Here is a 24,598-nt window from a genome sequence, read left to right on the forward strand (position 1 = left end):
CGATCCAATGCTTGACACAGCATATCTCTAGACATTTTCTTTGTACATTCAAGTTCTGGGTGACTCAGGATGAAACTTCCATTGGAAGGAGAAGTTCGCACAGGACGGCCTCTGGTGGGGGTTGCAAGGCCTAGCAGCGTTCCTGAACTGCATTACACTATTCCCCGGGATCTCATGTAAAAGGGGGCATGACACACCTGAGACTTGGAAAGAACAATCTGCCTTCTCAAAATGTTTCTCCTTTACCAAGAAAGAAAGGACATAGGCATGGGAGAAATTCTGGATTCAGATTCGGTCTTGATGAGCAAGACCGAATGGTGACTGAGCTAACCAACCACCAGATCAACGTTTCTTGCCACCAATTCGTTCTGCATGGCAGTTTACCTCACAGCCTTGATCCGTGAGCAGCCCAGCTTCACTCCTTCATTTTTCCATTTTTAGCCCCATGACATAGATGGTCTTTTTACACATACTTCCCAGCACCATGGGAACACTATTGAACGAGCCCTTCATTGAGCTTTATAGTTCACAGTTTGTAGCAGATGAAACATTCATGTAGACTTTCTTTTATAGAAATCAAGCACTTTATGTATATTACATCTAGAAGATGGCTATCAAATTGTAAGACATATTGGTTGGTTGGCTAATTCATTTGATTAGAACCCTGGGCTTTTGAGACCATGTTTTTGGATTTTAGCCTCCAATAACCCTGAGAGTTTCCATTGCTCTACAACCATGGGCCATTCCCTCAAACTTAGCCACATTTTGGGCGGATGTGGTGTTATTCCAAGAGCACAGGAACATGGATGGGTCAGTGCAAATGCATCTCCACTCCCACCACGGGAACTAAAAGATCAGAATGCACCAGTTTTCAAAAAGAATAGCAGGGAGTTTAGGGTTTTTTTTTTTTTTTTTTTTTTTTTTTTTTTTTTTTTTTTTATGTTTGGGCCTTTTATCACATAGATGCCAAAAATCTCAGGAGCCTGGGAAATTTTTCTCCTTCAGCTGGCCCTGAAAACATCTCTGGAAGTGCTCCCATATGCACATTTCAGATGCTGGGAAGGTGTCTGGTGCTTTTTGGTTCCAAACACTATTAACAATCTTTGGAGAACCACTGAACCAACACCACTTCTGGGATGAAGGGACATCAATAAATACTCTTTACAAAGGTTTGTTGAGATCATTTTTGCCTTTCCTGATTCCCACACCTCATGAAGCAGCTTGGAGATGTTTGGATGTCTCTTCTGAATACCAGTCTTCCTCTCTCACACCCTCAGCCCACATGGTCCACCTGGAGGGCTTCCATGGGGCTATGAGAGTTCTGCTTTCCGAGTTACACCGACAGTCCAAGCTCCCTCACAGTACACTCTGGGCTTGTCAACAAAATCCCTGAACATCTTCCACCTATTACATCCAGGCCTCAAAAGGGACAGAGAGGAATGGATTTCCTTCACTCTCTATCAGGCCATCATGGGTGGAGGGCGTCCCATAGGCCTGGCCTATGACTAGGGTTTCCAGGCGGGAATTCCTGCCCGTTGTCAGGATTTTTTTCAATTTCCCTTTCCTGAATCTTGAGATATAAACTGTTTTCTCTTCTTCATGATGAATCGTTTCCACAAAGTAACGGCCGATACTACCAACCACCTGGGTTCAAGGAGCCGATTTTCCCAATTTCCTGACCAACTTTTCTTGGGATTCAGGAATGGGAAAGCCAAAAAAATTCCTGAGAATGGGTGGGAATTCCCACCTGGTATCCCTACCTGTGAGAGCCTGTGGAAACTTCTTGGTGTGCGAAGCCACATGGCCATGGCAAACCAGCCATGAAGACGGACAGGGGACCAGCAGGCCTTGCATTCTGCAAGTTCTGACTTCTCATGAGGAAAAACCGGAAGAGGGAAAACCAGAGAAGAGAAGGGATGAGCACCCATATTTTAATTGCCACCTACTAGGGCTACTGTGATGTTTACGTCTAGCAAATTCAAAATAATGTTTAAATTCAATTAAAATGCATCTAGCTACGACAGGTAAATAACTAGATTGCTTTCAACCCAGAATTGGTAGATTTTTATGTTCAAAGGATGAAATAAAGATACTAATCACATAGTAGTGAAGTTTTACAAGGATTTCCCTCCTCAACAGAGAGGGGAATCAGGCAAGTCAACATCAGTGGGTTTCCAGCCTTTTGGAAGAGAAGTGTGGCCAGTTCCATTTGTGGGATTCCCTACTCTGCCATGTTGGTTCCCTGTGGCTTGATGTTAACAGTGTAGGCTGGGTCCCGTGAACTCATCAGCTTATTTTTGACAGCAAGTGAATGAGTGGGATTACTTGTTGTTCAAATCTTTCAGAGGATCTGTGCTGTTCTGTAGACCACAGTACAGAATCTCCTCCGTGCACCATGGGGAAGACCTACTTATGTAGTACTCCCACCGGTTACCACGGGGTCTCCTGTGTGCCCCTGTGCTGGGCTCTTCCCCATGTAAGCTGGGTATGCATGGGGTAAGGCCACTTCCTACAAGGACAGTGAACCTCTAGCCCATCTTTACTCCCTCTGTCAGAAGGAAAGCCTGGGCAGCTTGTCAAGGCCCTGCCCCTGGGTACACAGAGACAGTACAGGGACTTGCTTCTCCCCCTGCCGCGTGGCTACTGCCCTCTTGTCCCCGTCACACTACGCAAATGAGGCTGATGAGGGGCAGTAAAGGATGAACTCATGCAGAGGCCACTAACACACACCAGCTAGACCACGTCGCCAGAACCCATGCAGCACGGCCACCTCTTGCACACACAAAAGCCGCCTACACAGCAGCATCAGCTCACGACCCGCTCCCGCATGGCTGCCCGAGTTCACAGAAGGAAATTTGGATTTTTTTTTTTTTTTTTAGATGAGCTACGGTTCTGAGCCAATTTATTTCATGGTACAGTTCGATGGATGGCCTTCTCCCTGGGCTGCTGCAGAAGATGCACAAACCGTGCAGCCCGGAGGTTGGCGGGGTCCTTCTTCCTCAGAGCCCTGAACAGAAGGTCAAATGCGAGGCCCTGAGGCTGGGCAGTCGTGTGTGCACCTTCTGCAGAGGGAGCTGCTTGGTCTTTTGCAAATCCATCCCTAGAAGTGAAGCTGCAGACACTTGCAAAAGAAAATGGGTGTGTCGAGGGGAAAAGCACTGGACTCCCTCCCACCCCAGAGGAAATGACAACAAAAAAAGAACTGAGAAAAGAAAAACAAAAGAAACGTGAGGGAAGAAAACCAGCTGAACTTACCACACTGCGAGTGAACTTTTCTAAGGAAGTTCTACGACCTTGCTCACTTTCTGGCTTTAGGGGGGGAAAAAAAAGGTAGGGAATAAAATACAGAAAGAAAAAAAATCTTCAGCTTACACGTGGTTTCCAAACAGCACAGCAGCAGCGTATAAACAAAAACAAAAGCAAAACAGGGCGAAAAAACGGGAAAAGAGAAGCAGCCAGCGCTGTATGCGAGAGCCAGTGGGAGAGACAGAAAACAGAAGCCCACAGGAAATGGTGTGGCCTCCTTGGAGCAGTGAGCAGAGAGGGGTGTGTGTTGCTCCAGGGGATGGTAATTGAGCTTTAGGGCTCAGAGTAGGAGCCGCTGCAGTCTGTGTGGTCCACGCTCAGCAGTAGGAGCTGCCTGCTCACTGCGCAGACGGGCCCACCTTGTGCAGGAGTCCCTGGTGATTGTGTCCCTGTGGCCACAGACAGCCATCTGGGAGTCCCAAGGGCCGGCACAGAACAGACTAGCTCTGAGAGCCCACAGGGTGTGTGTGGGATGCTGATGAGATGTCAGAAAGTGGCTGGGGGTCTGGGTTAGGACTTTCTTGAGATTTTCCTGCCCAGAAGCATCTAGAAAGTTTGCTAACTTCAGTGACTCCCTCATGGCCCCTGAAATGGCTCTCATTCTGTGTCCTTAGAATAAGGAGGGTCTACCCATGTCCTTTGCAAAGGGTCTTAGGCTTCAGAAGGAGTGTTCTGGAAAGAAAATGTTCTCTCAGTACCGAGGCAGGTGATCCTTTCCAAGGTTTACTCATGGCAGTCTGCAGGAGGCTCATGAACCTTTCTGGGGAACTCTGCTGAGGGCCTACCCCCCACCCCTCATGGACAAGAGGAGGCAAAGCTCTTGAACTCTCCCTAGGGCCCCTCTCTCCCTACTACCAGAGGAAGAGAGAGTGCAGTGTGCACCTGACATTCTCCCCAAGCTTCCTGCTTGTTTGAGGGGCTTAGGGAGAGAATGACACTCCAAATACCTGCTAGTTTATCCTAGAGCCCTGTTCCAGGGTCATAAGCCCAAGACTGGGAAATTTGTAGAGAACACACATTCGTGTGGACACACACACACACACACACGCACACACACACACCACGCACACACACAGCAAATAATGGAAATTAGGAAGCTGAAGAAGCAGCCAGGTTTCTGTGGGTCTGCAGGATGTGCTAGAGGCAGAGGGGGCAGGCAAAAGGCAGCCATCTGTCCGTGTGGACAGGTCACAAAGGACTCCCTTGGCAGTCATACCCCCATTCCCTCAGCTAGCTGCCCAAAGACAGCTAGGACACTCCAGAAAGAAAACACAACATAAACAACAAAGCACTGCAGAGCCAGGCTGGTCGTTCTCCTTGCACAAGGATCCACGCTTGGCCCTGGGTACCATACCGAGTCTCCACTCTGGGGACACAGAACTCAGCTTCAATACAATGGGCAGCCAGGTGGCATACATTTGGCTCAAATCAGGCTGGTCCCAGGCCCTGCAGCTAGCACTCTGTGCCTATCATTCCTGTGCTCTGGCTACTGAGTTGATGCTCAAAGACGGTAGCCATCGGTCTGACTCATTCGGGTTCCTCTGCCTTGCACAGGTTCTCTGAGCTGCCCTGGAAAATCACTGTCACTGGTACTTAATTGTCCTGGGGGAGTCATCAAAACCCAGCTCACTGGTCCCTTGAGAAACTGGTACATTGAAGTGACTAAACCTTATCTTTGGGAATATTAGGATAGAAGGTGAATCAGGGATGAAGGATCAGAAGGTTGTGTCTCCAGACACATCAGGGGCCTTTCTCAGCAGAAAAGGAAGGCCCACTCATCTTCCCTTGCTTAGCAGGAGGGTGTGACTCTCACATACCTTTTATGGCCTGGCCATTTCTATTACATTCTAAACCCATCCTTGAAATCAGAAGATACTCTAGGCCTACCTGAAAGTGCCGAGTTACAAATCCAGTCCACACCTGGAGACTCTCAGGGAGAAATGGAAGAAAAAGTAGGTTGTATCACTGTTTATGGAAACAATTAACCCCTGGATATTGAAAGGGTGTTGGCATTCGCAAGGGCTTTCTGCCTTAAGAATGTCCCTTAATTTGAGGGCTAGGAGGATAATTCCAATGAATTTCATTTGCAGCATTTCACAGGAAGGCCGAGCCTCTGCTCCTCACTCAAATGACCTCCTTTGAGAAGGTGTCCTCTTCTGGGAAGATCTGCAGGCACAGGGACGTCAGCCCTGCTCCTGAGCTGGGCTGCGTTTTCCCTTTGTGCTCAAACCCACAAGGAGACTGAACAGCCTCTGGCTCCTTCTGGGTGTATAGACAGGTCCCGATTGTTTAGGCTGCTAGAGCCTAAGAAGTTCCCCAAACTGTAACCAGTTCAGGGTCTTGAGCCTCAAGAAATAAGAAACACTTACTTTGATCTTTTCCCAAGCTTTGGGCTGGAGATACCATAAGTCTCCATAAACTTTCTTTAAAAACATGGGCAGCAGAGAACTTTGTGGGGGTATCAGGCCCCCCTCCCCCACTCAGAGCCCCTCCACCTACATCCTCCTGCAAGGCAGCTGGCAAGAGGCCAAGCTTCACATTTTCCATCACAGTAGTGACACCTGATGGAAGGGGTGCAGGCACCCAAGAAAGCTGGGTTTCTGACAATCTGGGCATTCCACACGTCCTTTACTCTTTCTCAGACTGTGAGGGATGTCCTCAGGGCTATGTAAGGGCAGGAGGGCAGGATATAAATGCTCTTCTAGACTCTGCACTTATGTGGTACCAACCAGATATGCAGACCTGCACATGAGGTGGACAGTACACACAGAGAGGAGCACAGGACTGTGTGGTTGAGAGAGGCAGCCTGACAGAGAGCTGGTGGATGGATAACCACAGGATGAGGGCCGGGGTTGGAAGGCTGAGGGAAGAAGAAAGGATGCAGAGGCACATGTCCCTAAGTGGCACGGCACGGAAGTCACGGCATTCGGTGCAAGGAGGGACACACTGAACCACACGTGGGCCTCAGATCAGAGCTGAAAAGTGCACAGGGTTTGCAGGCATACTGGAATTGTGAGCCATCTCTCCTGCCTCCCCTTTCCCAGACCCCGTACCCCGCCCAGCTCTTCCTTCCCTCCTCCCAGAAACCCAGCTGAGTTTATCCCTGCTCCAGTCACCCCTTACCATCTGCATGCTGAGGGTCTGTGGGCCCCAAAATCCAGACACCAAGGGCTGCAGGGAACCATGACTTAATTCCAAGTGGAGGAAGAAGAAGGAGCTAGGTAGGATGCAGTCACTTCTTGGTTAAACGGAAACACAAACACCGTGGGGCGGGTTGGAGAGAGATGGGGGTGTCAGGAGGGAACAACCCCAGGAATGACTTCAGGTGCCAGATCGCCCCCTTGAGAGGGCCACCCCAATCTTTGCCTCATACTCATCTCTGAGATGGACAGGGAGAGACATTCTGTGGGAAGGGGCCTGGACTTGGCAATGAGGGGCTCGCTCTGGTTTCCTGAGGAATTCAGTGGTGTCTCCACCAGCCCTGTACTTCTGGGCTGAGCCACTGTGGCCTTAGTATTTGGTCATACTCCCCATCGTGGGCAGCACACACAGATGGAGGTAATGTGCACATGGAGAGAGGCTACTACACCCTTGACCTGGGGAGTCGGCTGGGGTGACAATCCTAATTGTCTTCAATTGGAGTGGGAGCAGATAGAGAAGGGAAAGGAGAGAAAGCAAATAAAACCCAAGGGATGATATTCTCATTTCACACCAGCAGCAAGCAGCAGGCAAGGGTCAACAGTGCTAAAAGGCATGCCTGCCCTTCCCCAAGGTACCTTCTTCTTGGCCAGGAGCAAGTCCTGGTAAGCATTTGACCGGAGGAAGCGGGCATAGCTGTCACTCTTCATCAACTTGTAGATGTGCTCCTGGGAAGGAAGAAGGCAGAAGACATAGAAGAGAACTGTCAGCCAATGCTACAGTGAGGGTGGGAATCACCACCGGACCAGCCACCATTTTAGGGAAGAAACAAATGAACTCACGTATGCTTGTGTGTACCTAGAAAACCGTGCAACATGTTTGTTGTTTTTTTTTTTTTTTTTTCCCCCACTCAGAAGTACGTATTTACTCTCTAAGAATAAAAGATGTTTGAGGATCGTGTCCCATCAGACCTTGACGCCATGTTAGGAAGCACTATTGCTTAATAATTAAAACCACAGGCAAAGCAATAAGAAGGGACAAACTACTGATGCACCCAACCACTTGGATGAATCTCATGGGATTTAGATGAGTGGAAAAGCCCCAGAAGGTGACGTACCGTATGAGTCCATTGATACAACATTCTTGAAGTGACAAATTATAGAAATAGACAACAGCTCAGTGGTTGCCAGAGGTTAGGGATAAGAGAGGGGCGGGGAGGAAGGAGTGGCTAAAAAGACAACAGGAAGGATTGTTGTGGTAATGGAACAGCTCTGTATCGTGACACATCATGCACAAGTGATACAAGTGTATAGAACTAAACACACACATACACATACAAGGAAAATGGGACATGTGATAAACTCCGTGGACATAGCAATGGCAATACCTCAGCTATGAAGTTGTACTATATAGTTTTGCAGATGTTCCCAGTAGGGGAAACTGGATAAATTGTCTCTCTCTGTATTATTTCTTACAACTGCGCGTGAATCTAGAAGTATCTCAAAACAAAAAAGTTTAATTTAAAAAACTCCACAGGCAACAATACAGTTGGGTCAGTTGTACATGTCGGGGCCAACATCTCATCCTGGAGGGGTGTCCTTGGAATCAGAGCACGGGGTATGTGGGCAAATATGCCAGGCCTGAGGCTTACACCTGGGAGGGCGGATGCTGTGACATGGTGCCCTCTCTTCTCCTGGGCTCCTAGAGCATTTACATCCTGGCCTTGGCAACAAATTTCACCCTTGACTTCCAGTAATTCCTAGAGCCTACTGGTCCCTTCCTCACAGATCTATCCTCACGCAGGGCAGGGAAAGCATGGTTCATTAAGAGGGGGAGCTTGTCGATTGAAGAAGGGTTAATTATCAGTTGAAATGGAATGTAGCTCAGCTGCACAGGAAAGCCTGGCTGTCCCAAGAGAGGACTTGTGAGGAGGGAGGGCGGGATGGTGAGGCAGAGGCTGGCCTGGTAAGGAAGCTTCTTCCCTGATGCACACTCATTGCTCAAACCATGAAGTTGGACAAGAGCCCCAGAGACTGTGGGAATGGAGAGCTGGTCAGTGAGGAGACGGTGCTCAGCTGAGAGGCTAGACTGGTCATTAGGGACCTCTTCCTCGGGTACTCCTTCCAGGGGAGACAAGGGGAGCCACATTTTAGAGATACCTGACCAGACTGCTGGGACAATGGCAAGGACTTGCTAAGACCCTTTCTCTACCCAGTGCAAAAGAAAGTGAAAACAGGGGCGGCCAGATGGCTCAGTTGGTTAGAGCGCGAGCTCTTAACACCAAGGTTGCCGGTTCAATTCCCACATGGGATGGTGGGCTGTGCCCCCTGCAACTAAAGATTGAAAATGGCGACTAGAGTTGGAGCTCAGCTGTGCCCTCCACGGCTAGATTGAAGGACAACAACTTGGGGCTGATGGGCCCTGGTGAAGCACATAGTTCCCCAGTATTCCCCAATTTTTAAAAAAAAAAAACTTAAGAGAAAAAGAAAGCGAAAGCAGAAAGCAAGAAGCACCTTGGCCACATGTGGATCCCTCTCCACTCAACTTCAGTTGGACCACAATTGGAGTTGTTTGGGCATCAGCTTCATTTGTCCTCAGATGGACCCATATTTACAAAAGTAGGGTGCAGTGGGCCCACTGCAAGGAACCAAGTGAAATCAGCGGCTTGGATCTGAGCCTACTTTGATAGCCCAGACGTCTTCTGATTTAATACATTTCGCGAGAACAAGCGTCACTAAGTGTTTCTGTGCAAATTTCAGACAAAAATCCAGCCCACTCTAGCTTAAGTTCCTTTAAATTCCTTGAGGAAACAATATGTTTTCATCTCTTATGTATGCATAGCGTCTAGCACGAGGTCAAATGCTAGTGGGATTTCCATTGTTTTTTGGTTCACTGAAATGCTTGTCTGAATTTAACATTCAGGAAGTTTGCAGGCTGGATACTTGTTTTCGGTTTCTGATGGGATCCCTTCCTGCTCTCTGTAGGGGAGGAGAGTGGGCATCACACTGAGCTCTGAGGAAGTCCACAGGTGAGCATCTCGGCTCATTCCTCACGGCCTCAGAGCCCAGACTGAAGGACATCATGGTCTTCCTTTGCATTTGTTGTCTCTTTAAATTGTTCTAACATATAAGTCTGAGGTACAAATGTTAACCGAGAGTAAAAACGACGGTCTTCTTATCTCAGGCATCACTTCTGTCTGGCTGATAGAGCCAGGTGGCTCCTGAGTCATCTGAAGAGGGCTGTCACTCATGCCTGGACCCTCTCTACACCCCTGTCTGAGGCAAGCAGTCCCTGCTTCTTGTTCTGACTACTCAGAGAAATCGAAATCCTTAGGTGTGTCTCACAAATACCCTCTGTTGCTCCCAAAGGAATAAAGAAGTCTCTTCTAGCCCAGCCCTTCTGGCCTTGGCAACAAACTTCACCCCAGATCCAGCGAATTTCTCCAGCGTCATCGTGGGCAGGAAAAGCCCAATTCATTAAAAGAAAGAACTTATCAATTAAAAAACAGCAGAATCAAGCGGATGCCTAAACATTTAATCACAAAAATATTCAGCAGTTACTCATCGGGCATCTAGTAGTTGCCAGGCCCGGTGCCAGGCACTGAGATTACAGCCTGAACAGACAGGTAAGTCCTGCTGTCATGAAGTTTAGATTCTATGAGGCAAGATGGATGCTCAAAGGCCTTGACGACCACTGTCAAAGCCGTCGCAGACCCAACCACAATTTCATCTCATTTTGCTCCTTGCATTGGGCCTATTCCCATTAGAGGGTTGTGCTCTGCTTTTGTAAATATGGGGGGGGGGCAATTTGAACTAAGGACTACAGAGAAGTAGAGAGTGCTATGAGTGGCGTAAACGGGAAGACCTAGTCGGCCAGAGGTGGCGAATGGCTGTCTATCAAACCGAACGGTCCTCATCAAGGTAGGATGATCTGAGCAGACAGCAATGGGAATTGAGGGTGGAAGAGTGGTCTTGCTGCTGTGTAATTGGATCAACCAGCACAAAGAAAGGACAATCCAGGGCCAAGGAGGAAGGAGCAGCAGACAGTGGTGGTCTACTCTCCCGGGGAGGTCGATATGGGTCAGAGGAGCAGTTTTGGCACCAATGTCATCCTCCCCGTGCCATATGGCTGACTCCAAAGCCAGGACCAAGGTGGGGGTGGCGTGGGGAGAGAGTAGGGAGTGAGAACATGACCTGTTGGAATTGTGTCACATGCAGTGATCTTACTCTGCCAACCCAGTGCCTGTGCCATCATTAGGACAGTCTCAAATGACCCCATGAGGGCACAACCACCAAAGCAACAATAGCAGATGCAAAGCGTGGTCTGAGAAAAACAGAATGCAAGAATGTCTGCAGGGCCTTTGTGCCCCCTGCAGGGCCTGTGACTTCAGGCCCCTCTGGTCTGGCCTTCCTTTCCCACAGTCTACAGATCCATGACTGCTTTACCCTCCTCTCCTTCCCCAAGCAAAGAAATGGAGCCTTTGATGTACCCAGTTATAGAACTCTGTTCCTTCCTCCTCGCCAGCTTTGTCTTGGAAACACAAAGACAGTAAATGGGGTGGGTGATTGGAGCACTGAGGTTTTTCTGGGAATGAGAATTAAGATAGGACTTAGGGTCTTTGGCCAGTTCCCAAATGCAATGAGTTTATCACTGCCAGGGACAGCAAGTGTACAAAGCTCTTGGCAGTGACCTCTATTGATTTATTGGGGTGGGGGTGGGGGTTCTGGTTTGTTTCCCCTGCTCTGCAGACAACCAGTCTTAAGGGAAATAAATGTATATCTAGAATCTGCAATGAGCAAGAGAGCCACTGGCAGAACCAGCGAACCCCTCCAAGAGAATTCCTAGGGGCTGGCGAAAAAGAAGTCTGCTCTTTTCTTCTTTACTTTTTCTTGTCTGTTTTTTCTTGCCTTATCTTCCTCTCTCCCTCCTTCCCTTCTTGTCTGTCCTTTTTGCTCCCTCCCTGTCCTTTTTCCTTCCTTCCCTCCCTCCCTCCCTCTTTCCCTTCCGTCTTTCCTTTCTCCCTCCTTCCTTCACTCCTTCTTTCTCTCTGTTCCTAAAAAAGAAATGACTGAGTTCATTATGAATACGCAGAACTACCAGGGTCCACATCTGCCTTCCTGACACAGGGGGAGGCACCTACTCCAGAGACGGTGAGTATGGTTCTCCATAGATTGAGAAACTGGTGCTCTAGGGCTCTAAATTGTATTGACCATCTTAGCCACAATTCTCAGAGGGAGATCTCCTCCCCACTCCCATTTCCCTCCTTGGGCCTGGCTCTGGGACAGGGAGCTCTGCTTGCCTGAGAGGCTAAGGCAGAAGCAAAAACAACTGGCATCAGTAGGGTCCATGACAAGTGTGGGAGCTAGAGGGAGTGAGTAGTGCAAGCTGTCTCAAACCACACCTGCTACAAATTAATGTTTTGCAGGGATAGTCCTCATTTGGAAATCTCCTTTATTTTTAGACAAAACAGTGACGCTCGCGAACGTTGGAAAAGTAATAAGACAAATACCTGAGGCCTTGGGCCCTACGCATGCTGGAGCAGCTGAACTACTTAATAACACCCTTATGTCTCCTCTTTGCTGTGGGTTCCTAAAACAGCTAAGGTCTCATTTCCCAGCTTTAGGACGTCCTCCAGGAGTGGGAAACCACTCAGCTGAAGGATTGCACAGCTGCTAAGAGCCCTTCTTGTGATTTTCAAGTGTCCTATTTTTCTTTTTGCAGATGTATTTGCCTCGTCTCTGCCCTCCATGCCCAAGCTTCCTGGAACAACATCCAGACTTTGGGAACTATTGGGTACCTTGTCGTTCCTTGGAGGAAGACGCGATTGTGGGGCAGAATGTGATGGCCCTGTGTGTGGGGGGGTGGCAGGGGCCCTGGGCTGGCAGCCCCAGGCCTGAATTCAGGTCCTGATTCTGCCCTTTTCCAGCCCCGTCTATCACACAATTAAAGGAGGGCATGTAAGTGAAAGTACTAGGAAGACTACATACATGCAAAGTAACAGTCATCACTGGCCTTCATGATGTGACTGTCCTTGCCAGGGGTGACATGGGGATGAGACTACAGACCAAAGGGTCCCTGAGGGAGGAGGAAAGGTGAAGCAGAGGCTTCGGGAGCAGAGTCCAGATATATTACTTTAGTTACAGTTGTTGTTTGCTCTAAAGTTTGGTACTTAGGTTTAAACAACCTCATTTTACAGATGAGGATACTGAAACTCTGAAAATTTAAGTGACTTGCTCAAGTACAGAGATAGAATTTGAACCAAGAACTGTGTGACCCCAAAGCTCACACTCTTCCCTTGCAACATGCTGCTTTTCATGGTCCTTGAGTTGGGGTTTTGAGGAGAGTTAGTGTTGAATGCCAAGACAGACAAAGTCCTCAATGTGTGGTCGGCAGAAATGTTAGGGGCCTCCTCTCAAGTCCTAATCTGACTCATTCTATAATAGATGCAGCAACTATTCACTATTCTCTTTTGGGAACCATTCACTACCACCAGATGATGGCCAGGTCACCCAGGGTGACACAGGCTCTGGTTTCTCACTTTGCAGGCCTTGCATAACTTGTCTTCCATACCAGAAGGAAGGTCCCAACCTGGCAAAGCTCTGAGGGCTGACTGGGGCCCATGTCATATACAGCAAGTCTGTATTAAAGACAGTCACCCAGAAGATCCCTGAGTCTCACCTTCCAATACCTTAAACCAAAGGTCTTTAGACCTCAGGCATGGTTAGCTAAGGTCTTTCTTCCAACACGGGTCCTGCAGGACAGAGGGTGGGACTGCACAGTGGCAAAGACTTGATGTGGATCCTAAGTCAGTGTCTGCCTAATAAACTCAGAAGAGGCAATAGAAAAGACACCACGGCAATATGGACGTCCACTAGAGTCAAAGACAGTAGCTTGTTGTCCTCATGGATGCAGCTTTGGATCACCATCCTGGGATCATGTGGATCTTAAAAGAGAAGCCCCAATTTGTATGTTTTTGTGTCCTTCTAAGCAGGACATGGCAGCCTGTTTCCACGTAACGCAGCATTCTAGTTACAAGAGTGTGTAAGTAAATATCATTTGCCTCTACCCTGCAACACATCTGGATAAGCATATTCAGTGTAAGTGGCCAAAAGGCACAGTATTTTGATGCTGTTCAGTCCCTATCCTTCGATAAGAGTAGCTTCAAAGACAGCTTTGCATATTGCCTTTTACCCACCCAAATACCAGGTGTATTAACTTAGGTGTTTTCCTTGCCTCCTTCAAAGTCATGAAGCTTGGTGCAAGAAATCTATGCTCTGAAGCCGCAACAAAGACATTTTGGAATTTAGTTCTCTGACGCCTTCTCTCCAGGAGCTACTCGTCTGTGTGGTAATAAACAGAAGCCGATCACAAACAACCGATTTGTTCTTTTGAAGATGCCTCCCTCCCTCTGCTGTTCATCTCCCTAAAATAAAACCACCCACAGGATGAAATGAGTAACTCCTGGAGGAAACAGTGCCCTGGCATTCTTTTTGAAAATATGTCTGGCATGGGAAGTCTACCAGGAAATGCCCTCCAATTGAGGATTAATATCAGGAAACTTGGTCCAGTCTTGTGATACTGGCATGCAATGCCACCACCTCCCCCACCGGGGCAAAGATGAACAGCCTTCACCAGGCTAGAAGACTACTTCTGAGTAATCGGGGGTGAACATAAACATGTGCTCCTCTGGGTTCTGGTGTTTAAAGAAAGCAAATGTTAGAAGCCTTGCATTCCTTAATAAAATTGCTTTGAAATATCTATGTTTAGGTAATAATAGAAACTTTTGACTAGAGGCTTCTTGTCTGCTCACGGTGGGTGTAGACTCGAGGGTGTATTTTTCATCTCTTGCATCACCCTGACCTCGTTTTGGCCTTGAGATTGCTCTTTGATCATTCCAGGCCTGGATGATGGCCCAAGTAGAGTTTAGGTAACTTAGACTGAGGTCTGCCTAAGGTAAGCGACCCTCCTATGTACCTGTATACTCCCAGAGCCTGGGACATCTGGCCCGTATGTGTATTCCAAATGTTGCTGAATTGGCATATTATACAAATTTGATTTAATCAGTAGTTATTGATCACCTACTGTATGTGCTCCCCAAGGTTGTTTGGCAAGATTTTTCCAAGTGGAAAGCCAAGGAACAAATTGCCCCCTTGTTTTAAATGATAGGTCTAGCTGAGAGTGTTATAATTCTGGACTGAGTTGTCAAGGAAATTGGTTTTAAACCTCAGTCATGTGCAGAGCATTACTTTAGTGCCATAGGGATTTATGAAAGGAGAAGACCAAATGCCTACTCCCATCACAAAACTGTTACATGCAGAGGTGCAGGAAGGCTCAGACACTGCAGGTACAGGGCAGGGTGGGCCGTCTCAGCAGCTACTGCAAGTCAGGAAAGCAGTGGGGCTTGAACAGCTAGGAAGCCTACATGGGAACCTGAAGGGACCAAAGCCAATGGGTTGGGTTCGCCCACCCGATTCAACTGTCAACCCATTTGATGGACAGATTTCCAATCCAATCCAATTTCAATGAAGTGTTTTCTCAGGCCTGTTTTGTTTTGTTTGCAAAGAATAATGTGCTCTTAGACAAGCTCTGCATAATGGCAAAAAGCCATCTGGGCCCCCTATTTCCTTTGCAGTTTCCCTCAGTATAGAACTTCATAGCCTTCAGGTCAAAGTCCTGAATGGGAGAGTGGATATTCATGAAATGGATGGATGGGAGATAGAAGAATCGAATGGACCCAGTGACACAGTCTTTGCAACATCCTTGGATACTCTGAGGCTTTAAAAATTGAAGCAAGGCAGACACTGCACCAGCCAGCCGACTCCTATCTTCCTTCTGCAGTCTGTGGAGGCTCTGGAAAGAGGCGAATGCCCTAAGAGGAAGGCTGGGGTTCTCAGTGCTTCCTGTGGTTTCAGGCTCTCCTCTAAAAACCGCCAGCAAAGCTTTAGACTACATGCCCTGAGATTCAGATCGCTCTTGGCCCCCGCTCACTTTGCCCACTACCCTCTGATTCACCCTCTTCTAGCTCAAAGCCTTCAATGCTTTCCTACTGTCTCCAGGGTGAAAGGGTTCAAAATCCTTAGGATGACACTCAAGGCCCCCCACAGTTGGCTCCTACATACTTTTTCTAAATTTCCCTTCCAAGAACTCCCTCCAAGAACAGATATCTTCCTGGGAGAATTTTTTTTTTTTTTTTAATCTAGTTTGGGATTATGAGACTTTAGGGAATACTGGAACCATTAAGTTTTGTGAGTGCACATGTACAAATAGATAGCACTTTTTACTTACTAAAAGAATTTTCAGGGCTATTCGCTCATCTGATTTCTCAAAAATCCTAAGAGGTCTGTACAGAAGACATCATTCCCATTTTACAGGTGAGAAAACTAAGGCACAAAGGTCAAGATCCTTGCCTGAGACCACACAGCAGGTGGGTGGCAATGCAGGTCTTCTGATACCCCACGATTGAGAATAGATATTTCAATCCCTAGCATAAGGAACTGAGTCCTTTAAAAAAAAATCATGGCCCACTTTTCTTTTTTTCTCCCTTCACAAGGCTTAATCTGTGAAATTGGAACAACACAGCAAACAACTGAGGTCTATGGTCACAGTCCACAGACCTTTATGGAAGATTTGGTCTTGGCCCAAATTTTCAAAAGAGCCAAATGGATCAGCAAAACACAAATGCAAATGCTGGGTCCATGCTGACAGGGTATCTTGTGAAATATTTCCACAGGAAGCAAACACAGGCAATTAACTTTGCTATAACAATGCATGTGGTCAAATAAAAAACAAAATCCTCAGAGAGAACCTGCACCCCACCCCCAGCTCCCATTTCAAATGAATCCATAAATCTGGCTACTGACCCCTAATCAAGAGCACACACACTCACTTCCAGCGGCATTCTGACCACCGCGGGGGGCCTTCTGAGAACTGCTGTGACCAGCTCAGGAAGCCACACAGAGCTCCTGATCCCAGCTGGGGCAGGGGTTTAGGTGTTACGATGTGCACTTTGCAGACGGGCAAACTGAGGAGAGCAAGCTGAAAGGACTTAAATGTATAATCCTAGACAAAGCGTATGGCAGAAACAGAATCAGAGCCTACTCCCCAGGTCTGGGCCCTTCTCTAGGGAACAGTTTCTCCAGCTCTCAGCACGCCAACCAAGCCCTAGCTCTAACCATCCAGGGGCAGTGTGATCTGGGCAGCAGAGGCTCGGCCAGCAAGTTGGGAGATCTGAGGGCAAGTTCTGCCTGGTCAGGGGCTGCTGAGAATTTTAACCTCCTTTCCTTACGTGGAAACGTCTGCATCGCACCTGTGGAGCTGGTCCTGACGGGTAAGGCAGTGTGAGTATAATGGTCTGCCTGACTTCTCGGTCAGCTCTGTAACACTCAACCCCAGTGCAAAAACCTTTGCGGGTTGGTGTGTTGCTGTTACTGCACCAAGGTGAATCTCCTTTAACCTACTCTCCCACATAAACTGAAGATTAACCACTCCCAAGCCTCTGTCTTCTATCTGTCTGGACTTCTTGAAGTGTTTCAGTGATTTTCATGCTTGGGGTATCAAACTACAGCCTGTCAATCAAATCTAGCCCACTGGCGATTTTTTTTATGTCCCATGAGCTAAGAATGGCTTTTACATTTTTAAATGGCTGGAAAAAAAATCAAAAGCAGAATACTATTTTGTGAAAAAATGTATGCAATTGAATTTTAAGTGTCCATAAATAATGTTTTTTGGAACACAGCCACAGCCACTCATGTATATTTTTTATATTGTTGTTACAGTGTAGCTGTTTTTGTATGGCAGAATTAAGTAGCAGTGACATAGATCATATGACCCCAAAAGCCTAAAATTTATACGATCTGGCCCTTTACAGAGAAAGTTTAGCTGTTGTCTTTTCTTCTTCTTCTTTTTTTTTAACCAACCCCTGGTTCAGTGTAAAAGGCAGGCTACAGATCACCCTATTTGCATAATCACCCTATACACTTAAATTGAGGAAGAAAATACACCAAAATAGGGATTATATCTGGGTGCTAGGGTTAACATGCAATTATTTGAATTTCTTCAACAAACATGGTAAACATAAAAGTATAACAAATAATATTAACGACATTAGGAAAGTAAAATAGTGAATATGTGTCCTATCTTACTTAGGGCCAGATACTTTTAATTGTTGACATGCTTCATTTCACCGAGTCCCCTTTCTACGCCTATGCATAGATATCTCTATTCTACCGATGACGAAAGGAAGACTCAGGGAGTTTCAGTAACTTGCCCTAGGTCACACCACTAGTTAGAAACACTTTGCACATTTATGGTGGAAACACACTTAAGGAACAAAAGAGAACAGGCTGAAAACAGAAATTGGTTTAGGAAGAGTGTATTGTTTTAATTCATAGGAGACTAATCCGAACAGATGATGAGCAACTTAGAGATGTTTAGGGAATCCTCATGGCTGGTCTACCTCAAGGATGAGCTAGAACGTATTTAGAAGTACCTGAAAAAAGGCAGAGCACTGTGCTAATGAAGGCTGTGTGTTCCGAAACTTGTCAAGATACAACCTGCTGACTTCCCAAAATGTCTCATCACATCTTTCTTGAATTAAAAGCAGCATAAATGTCAAAGAAGAGAGGATCTGATTGACTAAACTATGGTGCTTCCACGCAGTGGATTACTACACAGCAATTGAAGAACCAGGTGATAATCATACCGTTGCTGCTAGTGTTGGCATCGTCCTTTTGAGACGGCTCTGTGGTAAAGCAGGATAAAGCTAATAACCAGTTATGTCAAGTACTAATGCCATCACCCACGGTGTCCTTGAGAACGAGGATTCTCAGCATAGAGAAAGGAGGCACAGGTATACGATAGAAGAGGTAACATAAAATCCCGTGTAGTTTTCAATTTGAATAGAAAGCATCAGTATGAACTCATGATGTACTTTTATCACCACCAACAACCTAGCTCTGTCCACTGAAAAGGCCTAGAACCGATGATCAACCCAGGGACAATGAGCATCCCTAAGTGCCCAGATTATGGTCTCTAAAAACCATGTCCCTCTAAGAGAAACCAGGAATCCTTGGAGAAATGGCTGACTTCAGGTCTGGGTAAGGCCTGGACCATCTTTGTTTCCTTACTATTTGGATGACATCAGACTACTAGGGTCATGTCAGAAGGAGCCAACTAGCCAGAAATGGCATAAGCATTAATAAAAATAATAAACAAAACAGATAAAATACATCAAATATGTTTAAACCCATGAGTTTACAAAGATACTAAAAACACCACAAAACAATCCTAACTGGCCACCATTGGAAGATGATAGAAAACCACTCATTATTTTGAAAACTAGCAAATAAAGGGAAAGAATCAAACATTTATCCTATTTTTCCTATAAGAACTATATTATTAGATAATCACATAGTAGAAGTATTCAAGTATTTGTATTTCTGCTAACAAATGAAGAAAGAATGATAGGATTAGAACATCACCATTTAATAACCCCTAATTAACTAATGGATATAAGCAATAAACACCAGTGGCTGCCAATACCTCAGAGAGACATCGAGACAAAAGACCTTCTGACAGAAGAACACAATGAAATCTATGAAGTAGTGTTACCCACAACAATCAAACATAAATCTGATTAAATACCTAAATAAAACTATCAGTTTATAGGAAATACGGATGGCAGAGGAACACACTAAAAAGCACCCCAGGGATGCAATCAGAAAAATCCAGACCGTGGACTCTCTACAGGACAAAGAATCCAATTTCTTCATCAAATAAATTGCAAGGGGGCTGGGAGAGGAGGGGCATGTAAAAGAAACCTGTGGGTTAAAAGGCATTTAAAAGATATGCCCGTCTACTGGAATGTGTAGGCCTTATTTGGATTCTGATTTCAAATAAGGGTTAAAAAAAGGGCATTTACGGAATTTGCCTGACATTTGATGATATTAAGAGATTATTGCTATTTTGTTAAGGTGTGATAGTGGTATGGTGGCAATGTAAAAACCAAAGGGTCAGTTTCTTTTAGAGATGTATACCTAAGTATTTACAGATGAAATGATACGTTGGTATATATATATATATGTATATACAGGTAACTCCCGTATAACACGGTTGTTAGGTTCCTAAAAAATGCTGTGTTATGCGAATCTGTGTTATATGAAACAAAGAACTAGTATAAAAAAGGGGGTTAAGTTCCAAAAATTAAAAAAACATACTATTATATTTTATAATTAAGAGAAATATCTTTATTAAAGCAATTTTCACCAAAAGTATACCATATTAATATGTATTAAATAATGTTTTCTTCGCCATCACACTAAACACAATTAACCGAGGGCGTTTTCTTTTTGACAAGATATCTTCATCCTCGGAACTGAATACTCCACGAACAAAATGGAATTAAAATTCTAATAAATTTTAAAATTCTAGAGTCAAAGCTGATATGACATCCATGATTGAATGAAAAATTTCAAATGAGATATATTTTGCTCTTAAAAACTCTTATGCTCCGTGTTGTTCAGGGATTTCTCTAATTCTCAAAACATGTTAGAGTGAAATTGTGTTATAGAAGTGCAGTGTTATACGGGGGGTACCTGTGTGTGTGTGTGTGTGTGTGTGTGTGTGTGTGTGTGTAGTTATTTTATTATAACATATATATATATTAGGTTGGTGCAAATGTAATTGCGGTTTAAAGGGTAAAAATACTTGCAAAAACTGCAATATATATATATATATATATATAATATATATATATATATATATAATATATATATATATATATAATATATATATATATATATACACACACACTGGATTATTTTAAAGGAAATTTTTAAAAAATATATTTTTATATCTATTTTTTCATATATATAATGAAAAAATACATATTTAAAAAATTTCCTTTAAAATAACCCAGTGAGGTGAAAAAGTGGGGACACAGATTAAATGAGGTCAGCCTTGTATTGATGATTGCTGAGGCTGGAAGAGGGTCCATGAACATTTGTTGTTCTGTTCTTTCTCCTTTCCAACATGTTTACGTTTAATAATAAAACATTAAAACAAATGCTTTCTGATGTCATGCTCAGAGAGAGAATACCAGGTTTAGTGCATCAGAGTTCTGACCAGTATCCCTTTTCTTATGTTTCAGGAATAATGGAGAGTTGAGCTTTGTGCTTTAGATCACTTGTCTCGGGAGCTTGTCCATCACCCATGGAGCTTCTCCATCCCTCTCCTTACAAGAATGTGTCAATATGTGCTTGGAGCATAGACACATACACATGCACAGATCTATCAGGAAAAAAAAGATTTCTCATGACTTATTTTTCTTGGAAGCTGCAAAGGGTGTGAGGGATTGGTGGTTTCATGCAAAAACACTGAACTCTATAGAACAAAATCTGCCTGGTACAGACAGTTGGTGGAGTGGAGTTCATGACCAGGGTGAAAGAAAAGATAGTTACAGTGTTAAGGTTAGTAAATATTTCCCTCTTGAAGTTCTGAGCGAATGACAAGGCAAATGTGGATGACAAGCGACACTGGTTATATTCTCATGCCATTATTTGCATTGGTGCCTCTGAATTTCCTAAATTAGATAATATAGTAACACCCCCTTATCCATGGGGATACATTCCAAGCGCTGCAGTGGATGCCTGAAACCTCGGGTAGTACCAAAATCTAAATGACTTCCACAACCATGCTGGAAACGTGACAGCAGCTCCTTCATCTGCAGACACACCTCTCCAGTAATTTTTATAGTTTTCAGGCCAAACCTATTCCTGAATCTGTTTAACCACCCCTTACTTGCAGTAAATGGCTTGGTGTCACTCGTTTCAGGGGATCCCTTGCTGAAGTCTTCGTGTAGGCACATATGTTGCTATCAATAGAAACACATTTTTTGTTTATGTCTTTCACCCACAAATCTAATGTCTTTTCATCTTAACTAAGCACTATCATACAATGTGACTGTAACTTTTGCAGCGTGAGGTACAACAGCAAAACTAGCCACATTTCTTTTTCCTTCTTCACAATTTCACAACAGAAGATTCATTCTTACCACAGATCTTAGCAATCTCAGCATAAGAATTTTTTTCTTTCCTTATTCAGTTGAGAACTTTCACCTTTTTTCTTAAAGGAAGCACTTCCTGGCTTCTCTTTGGCATGTCTAAATTGCCAGCATCACTACTCTTGTACTTTGGGGCCATTAGTAAGTAAAATAAGGGTGACCTGAACACAAGCACTGTGATACCACGACAGTCGGTCTGATAACCGACAAGGCTACTAAGTGACTAACAGGAGGGGATGGTATAGAGTGTGGATACGCTGGGCAGAGGGATGATTCCCGTCCTGGATGGGATGGAACAGGAAGGCTTGAGATTTCATCACAATACACAGAACAGTGCACTACTTAAAGCATGAATTATTTATGTCTGGAATTTCCCATATAATATTTTGGACCACGGTTGACCGTGGGTAACTGAAACTGTGGAAAGGGACACCACAGATAAGGGGGGACTACTGTATGAGGTTACTATTTGGGGAGCACCTCCATATTCCAGGCCCTGTGCTATATAACATGCCACAAAGAATGACCAAAGCCGCTGCCCTCAAAGAGATTACAGGTTAATGGGGAGAATGAGAAGGAAATGGACAATTTCTCCAATGGACAAAATGGCTCCAAAGGGTGAGCTCTAGGGTTTAAGGAAGCCCACAGGAGCGACTCCTTCCCCTGTAAGGCACAACTAGGGCACAGATGCTAGTGAGTCTGGTGAAAGAAGCAGAGGCCACAAAAGCTACCGTGAACCACAAGCTTGATGCTGAGGGCTGGGAGGTACCACTGCTAAAGGTAAGCATCAAGTCAGTTTCTTACTTCCTGGCCCCTAACTTTCATTTCCTCTCATCATCCTACACCCGGTGACAGAGCTTAAGGTTTTGCTCTTAACTCTCTTCATTTTTCTCACCTGAGGGCTCCTGTAAAGAATCTGAGTAGTTTGCTCTCTCACAGACACTACTGTAGTCTCACTGTGTTTGTGGTTTTGCTTTCTGCAGTTTCACTTACCCACGGTCAACCGTGGTCCAAAATATTATATGGGAGATTCCAGACACAAATAATTCATAAGTTTTAAATCGTGCATCATTCTGTGTAGTGTGATGAAATCTCAAGCCTTCCTGTTCCATCCCATCCAGGACGGGAATCATCCCTCTGCCCAGCACATCCACACTCTATACCATCCCCTCCTGTTAGTCACTTAGTAGCCTTGTCGGTTATCAGACCGACTGTCGTGGTATCACAGTGCTTGTGTTCAGGTCACCCTTATTTTACTTACTAATGGCCCCAAAGCGCAAGAGTAGTGATGCTGGCAATTTAGACATGCCAAAGAGAAGCCAGGAAGTGCTTCCTTTAAGGGAAAAAGTGAAAGTCCTCGACTGAATAAGGAAAGCAAAAAATTGTTATGGGGAGATTGCTAAGATCTGTGGTAAGAATGAAACGTCTTTTGTAAAATTGTGAAGAAGAAATGTGTGCTAGTTTTGCTGTTGTACCTCATGCTGCAAAAGTTACAGTCACATTGTGTGATAGTACTTAGTTAAGATGAAAAGACATTAAATTTGTAGGTGGAAGACATGAACAGAAAATATGTTTCGATCGATCGATGGGAACATGTTACGTCTATACGAAGACTTCAGCAAGGGATCCCCTGAAATGAGTGACACTAAGCCATTTACTGCAAGTAAGGGGTGGTTAAACAGATTCAGGAATAGGTTTGGCCTGAAAAATATAAAAAGTACTGGAGAGAGAGAGTGTGAGCACACATTGACATAACTTTTTTGATAGTACATAGTTGTAATTGTTCTATTTTATTATTGTTGTTATTAATCTCTTACTGTGTCCAATTTATACATTGGACTTTATCATAGGTACGCCTCTATGGGAAAACACACAATATATATAGAGTTCATTACTATCTGCGGTCTCAGGCAGCCACTGGGAGTCTTGGGACGTATGCCCTGCAGATAAGGGAGAACTACTCTATTTGGAAATTACTATGGCTGCAGTATAGAGTGGTGGCTATGAGTATGTGCTTCATGGTTAGGTGGGCTTGACTGATCGCCCTACCAGCTCACTAGACCCACTTTGCTGATGTTGTGTTATGGTTTCCAGATTCTACTACTAATTTATTACGGGACATTAGAGTTAATAAAACACTATGAAATGTTCCTGGTAAAGATAACACATATACCTGTACATTTCTATTTCTGTGGAGAAATGTAACTAACCTAGGAAAACAATCCTCCCGGAATTTCATTGTGTACCTACCTGGAATGGTTTCCATTGATGGCCTTATAAATAATCATACCTGAAATTCTAACTATGTACAATGCCTTGGACTCATGTTAACGGTTGGGGAGGTAGAGTGGACAAATGAATATCTTTTGATAGAACCATTCAAGTAGCAAAGCAAACCTGGGCGTCCTCGAATGTGTATCTCCCTCCATCTTTGACGTTTTGACTGGTTATCTCATAGCTGTGAGAATCCAGGTTGATTGCACTTGGGGCCCCAGGAGCCAGAAACTCTTGCCAGATTTCTTCCACCCTCTTGGCCACATCCTGTAGGGGTTGTTTCTTGAGATCTTGGACAGCCAACCAGAACCTGGAGTGGAAGTATGAAGAGAGTCAGTTCCAGGGGGTTTAGCCTCTGGACTTTGCTGGACATGGTCCCAGGACTGACACCCTATGGAACTCAGGTTGCTGCACCTCCCAGGCTTCCCTGCTGCCACGAGCCAGGTAGGGACGGCTGCACATACAAAGGGTGCGCCACTATTGCGGGGAACTGAAAAGTTTAGTGCATTAGATCATTGTGCTTCTGGTTACCAAGGAGATAGCTCTCCCTCTACCTCAAGATTTCTCAATCACAGCACTATTGCCATTTTGGGTTGGATAGTTCTTTGTTGGGGGGCCTGCGCTGTGCATTGTAGAATGTTTAGCAGCAACCGTGGCCTCCATCTACCAGATACCAGTGGCAACCGCTCCCCAAGTTGTGACAACCAAAAATGTTTCCAGACATTACCAGATGTCCCCTGGGAGGTAAAATCTCCCCTGGTTGAGAACCACGGCTCTACATAGATTATCATGACACAGACAAAGGTGAATTCCTTTGTTATA

At 45.2% G+C, this 24,598-nt stretch overlaps 1 protein-coding gene across 9 annotated transcripts in view; it reads right to left on the reverse strand.

Moving 5' to 3' along the window:
- RGS6 (regulator of G protein signaling 6) overlaps positions 1-24,598 on the reverse strand; it is a 475,600-nt gene that overhangs the window by 20,810 nt on the left and 430,192 nt on the right. For 4 of the 9 annotated variants that reach the window (XM_033108137.1, XM_033108138.1, XM_033108143.1 and 1 more), the window contains 3 exons: positions 23,900-24,086; positions 7,083-7,172; positions 3,256-3,309 (listed from right to left, as the gene is read on the reverse strand). In XM_033108137.1, coding sequence (XP_032964028.1) covers positions 3,256-3,309; positions 7,083-7,172; positions 23,900-24,086 — 331 coding nt within the window. Of the gene's footprint in view, positions 1-1,771; positions 3,122-3,255; positions 3,310-7,082; positions 7,173-23,899; positions 24,087-24,598 lie in introns of those variants that run through there. The other 5 variants (XM_033108140.1, XM_033108144.1, XM_033108145.1 and 2 more) reach the window with 3 other exon arrangements.

This window comes from Rhinolophus ferrumequinum, chromosome 6 (genome assembly GCF_004115265.2).
Source record: "Rhinolophus ferrumequinum isolate MPI-CBG mRhiFer1 chromosome 6, mRhiFer1_v1.p, whole genome shotgun sequence".
NCBI lineage: Eukaryota > Metazoa > Chordata > Mammalia > Chiroptera > Rhinolophidae > Rhinolophus > Rhinolophus ferrumequinum.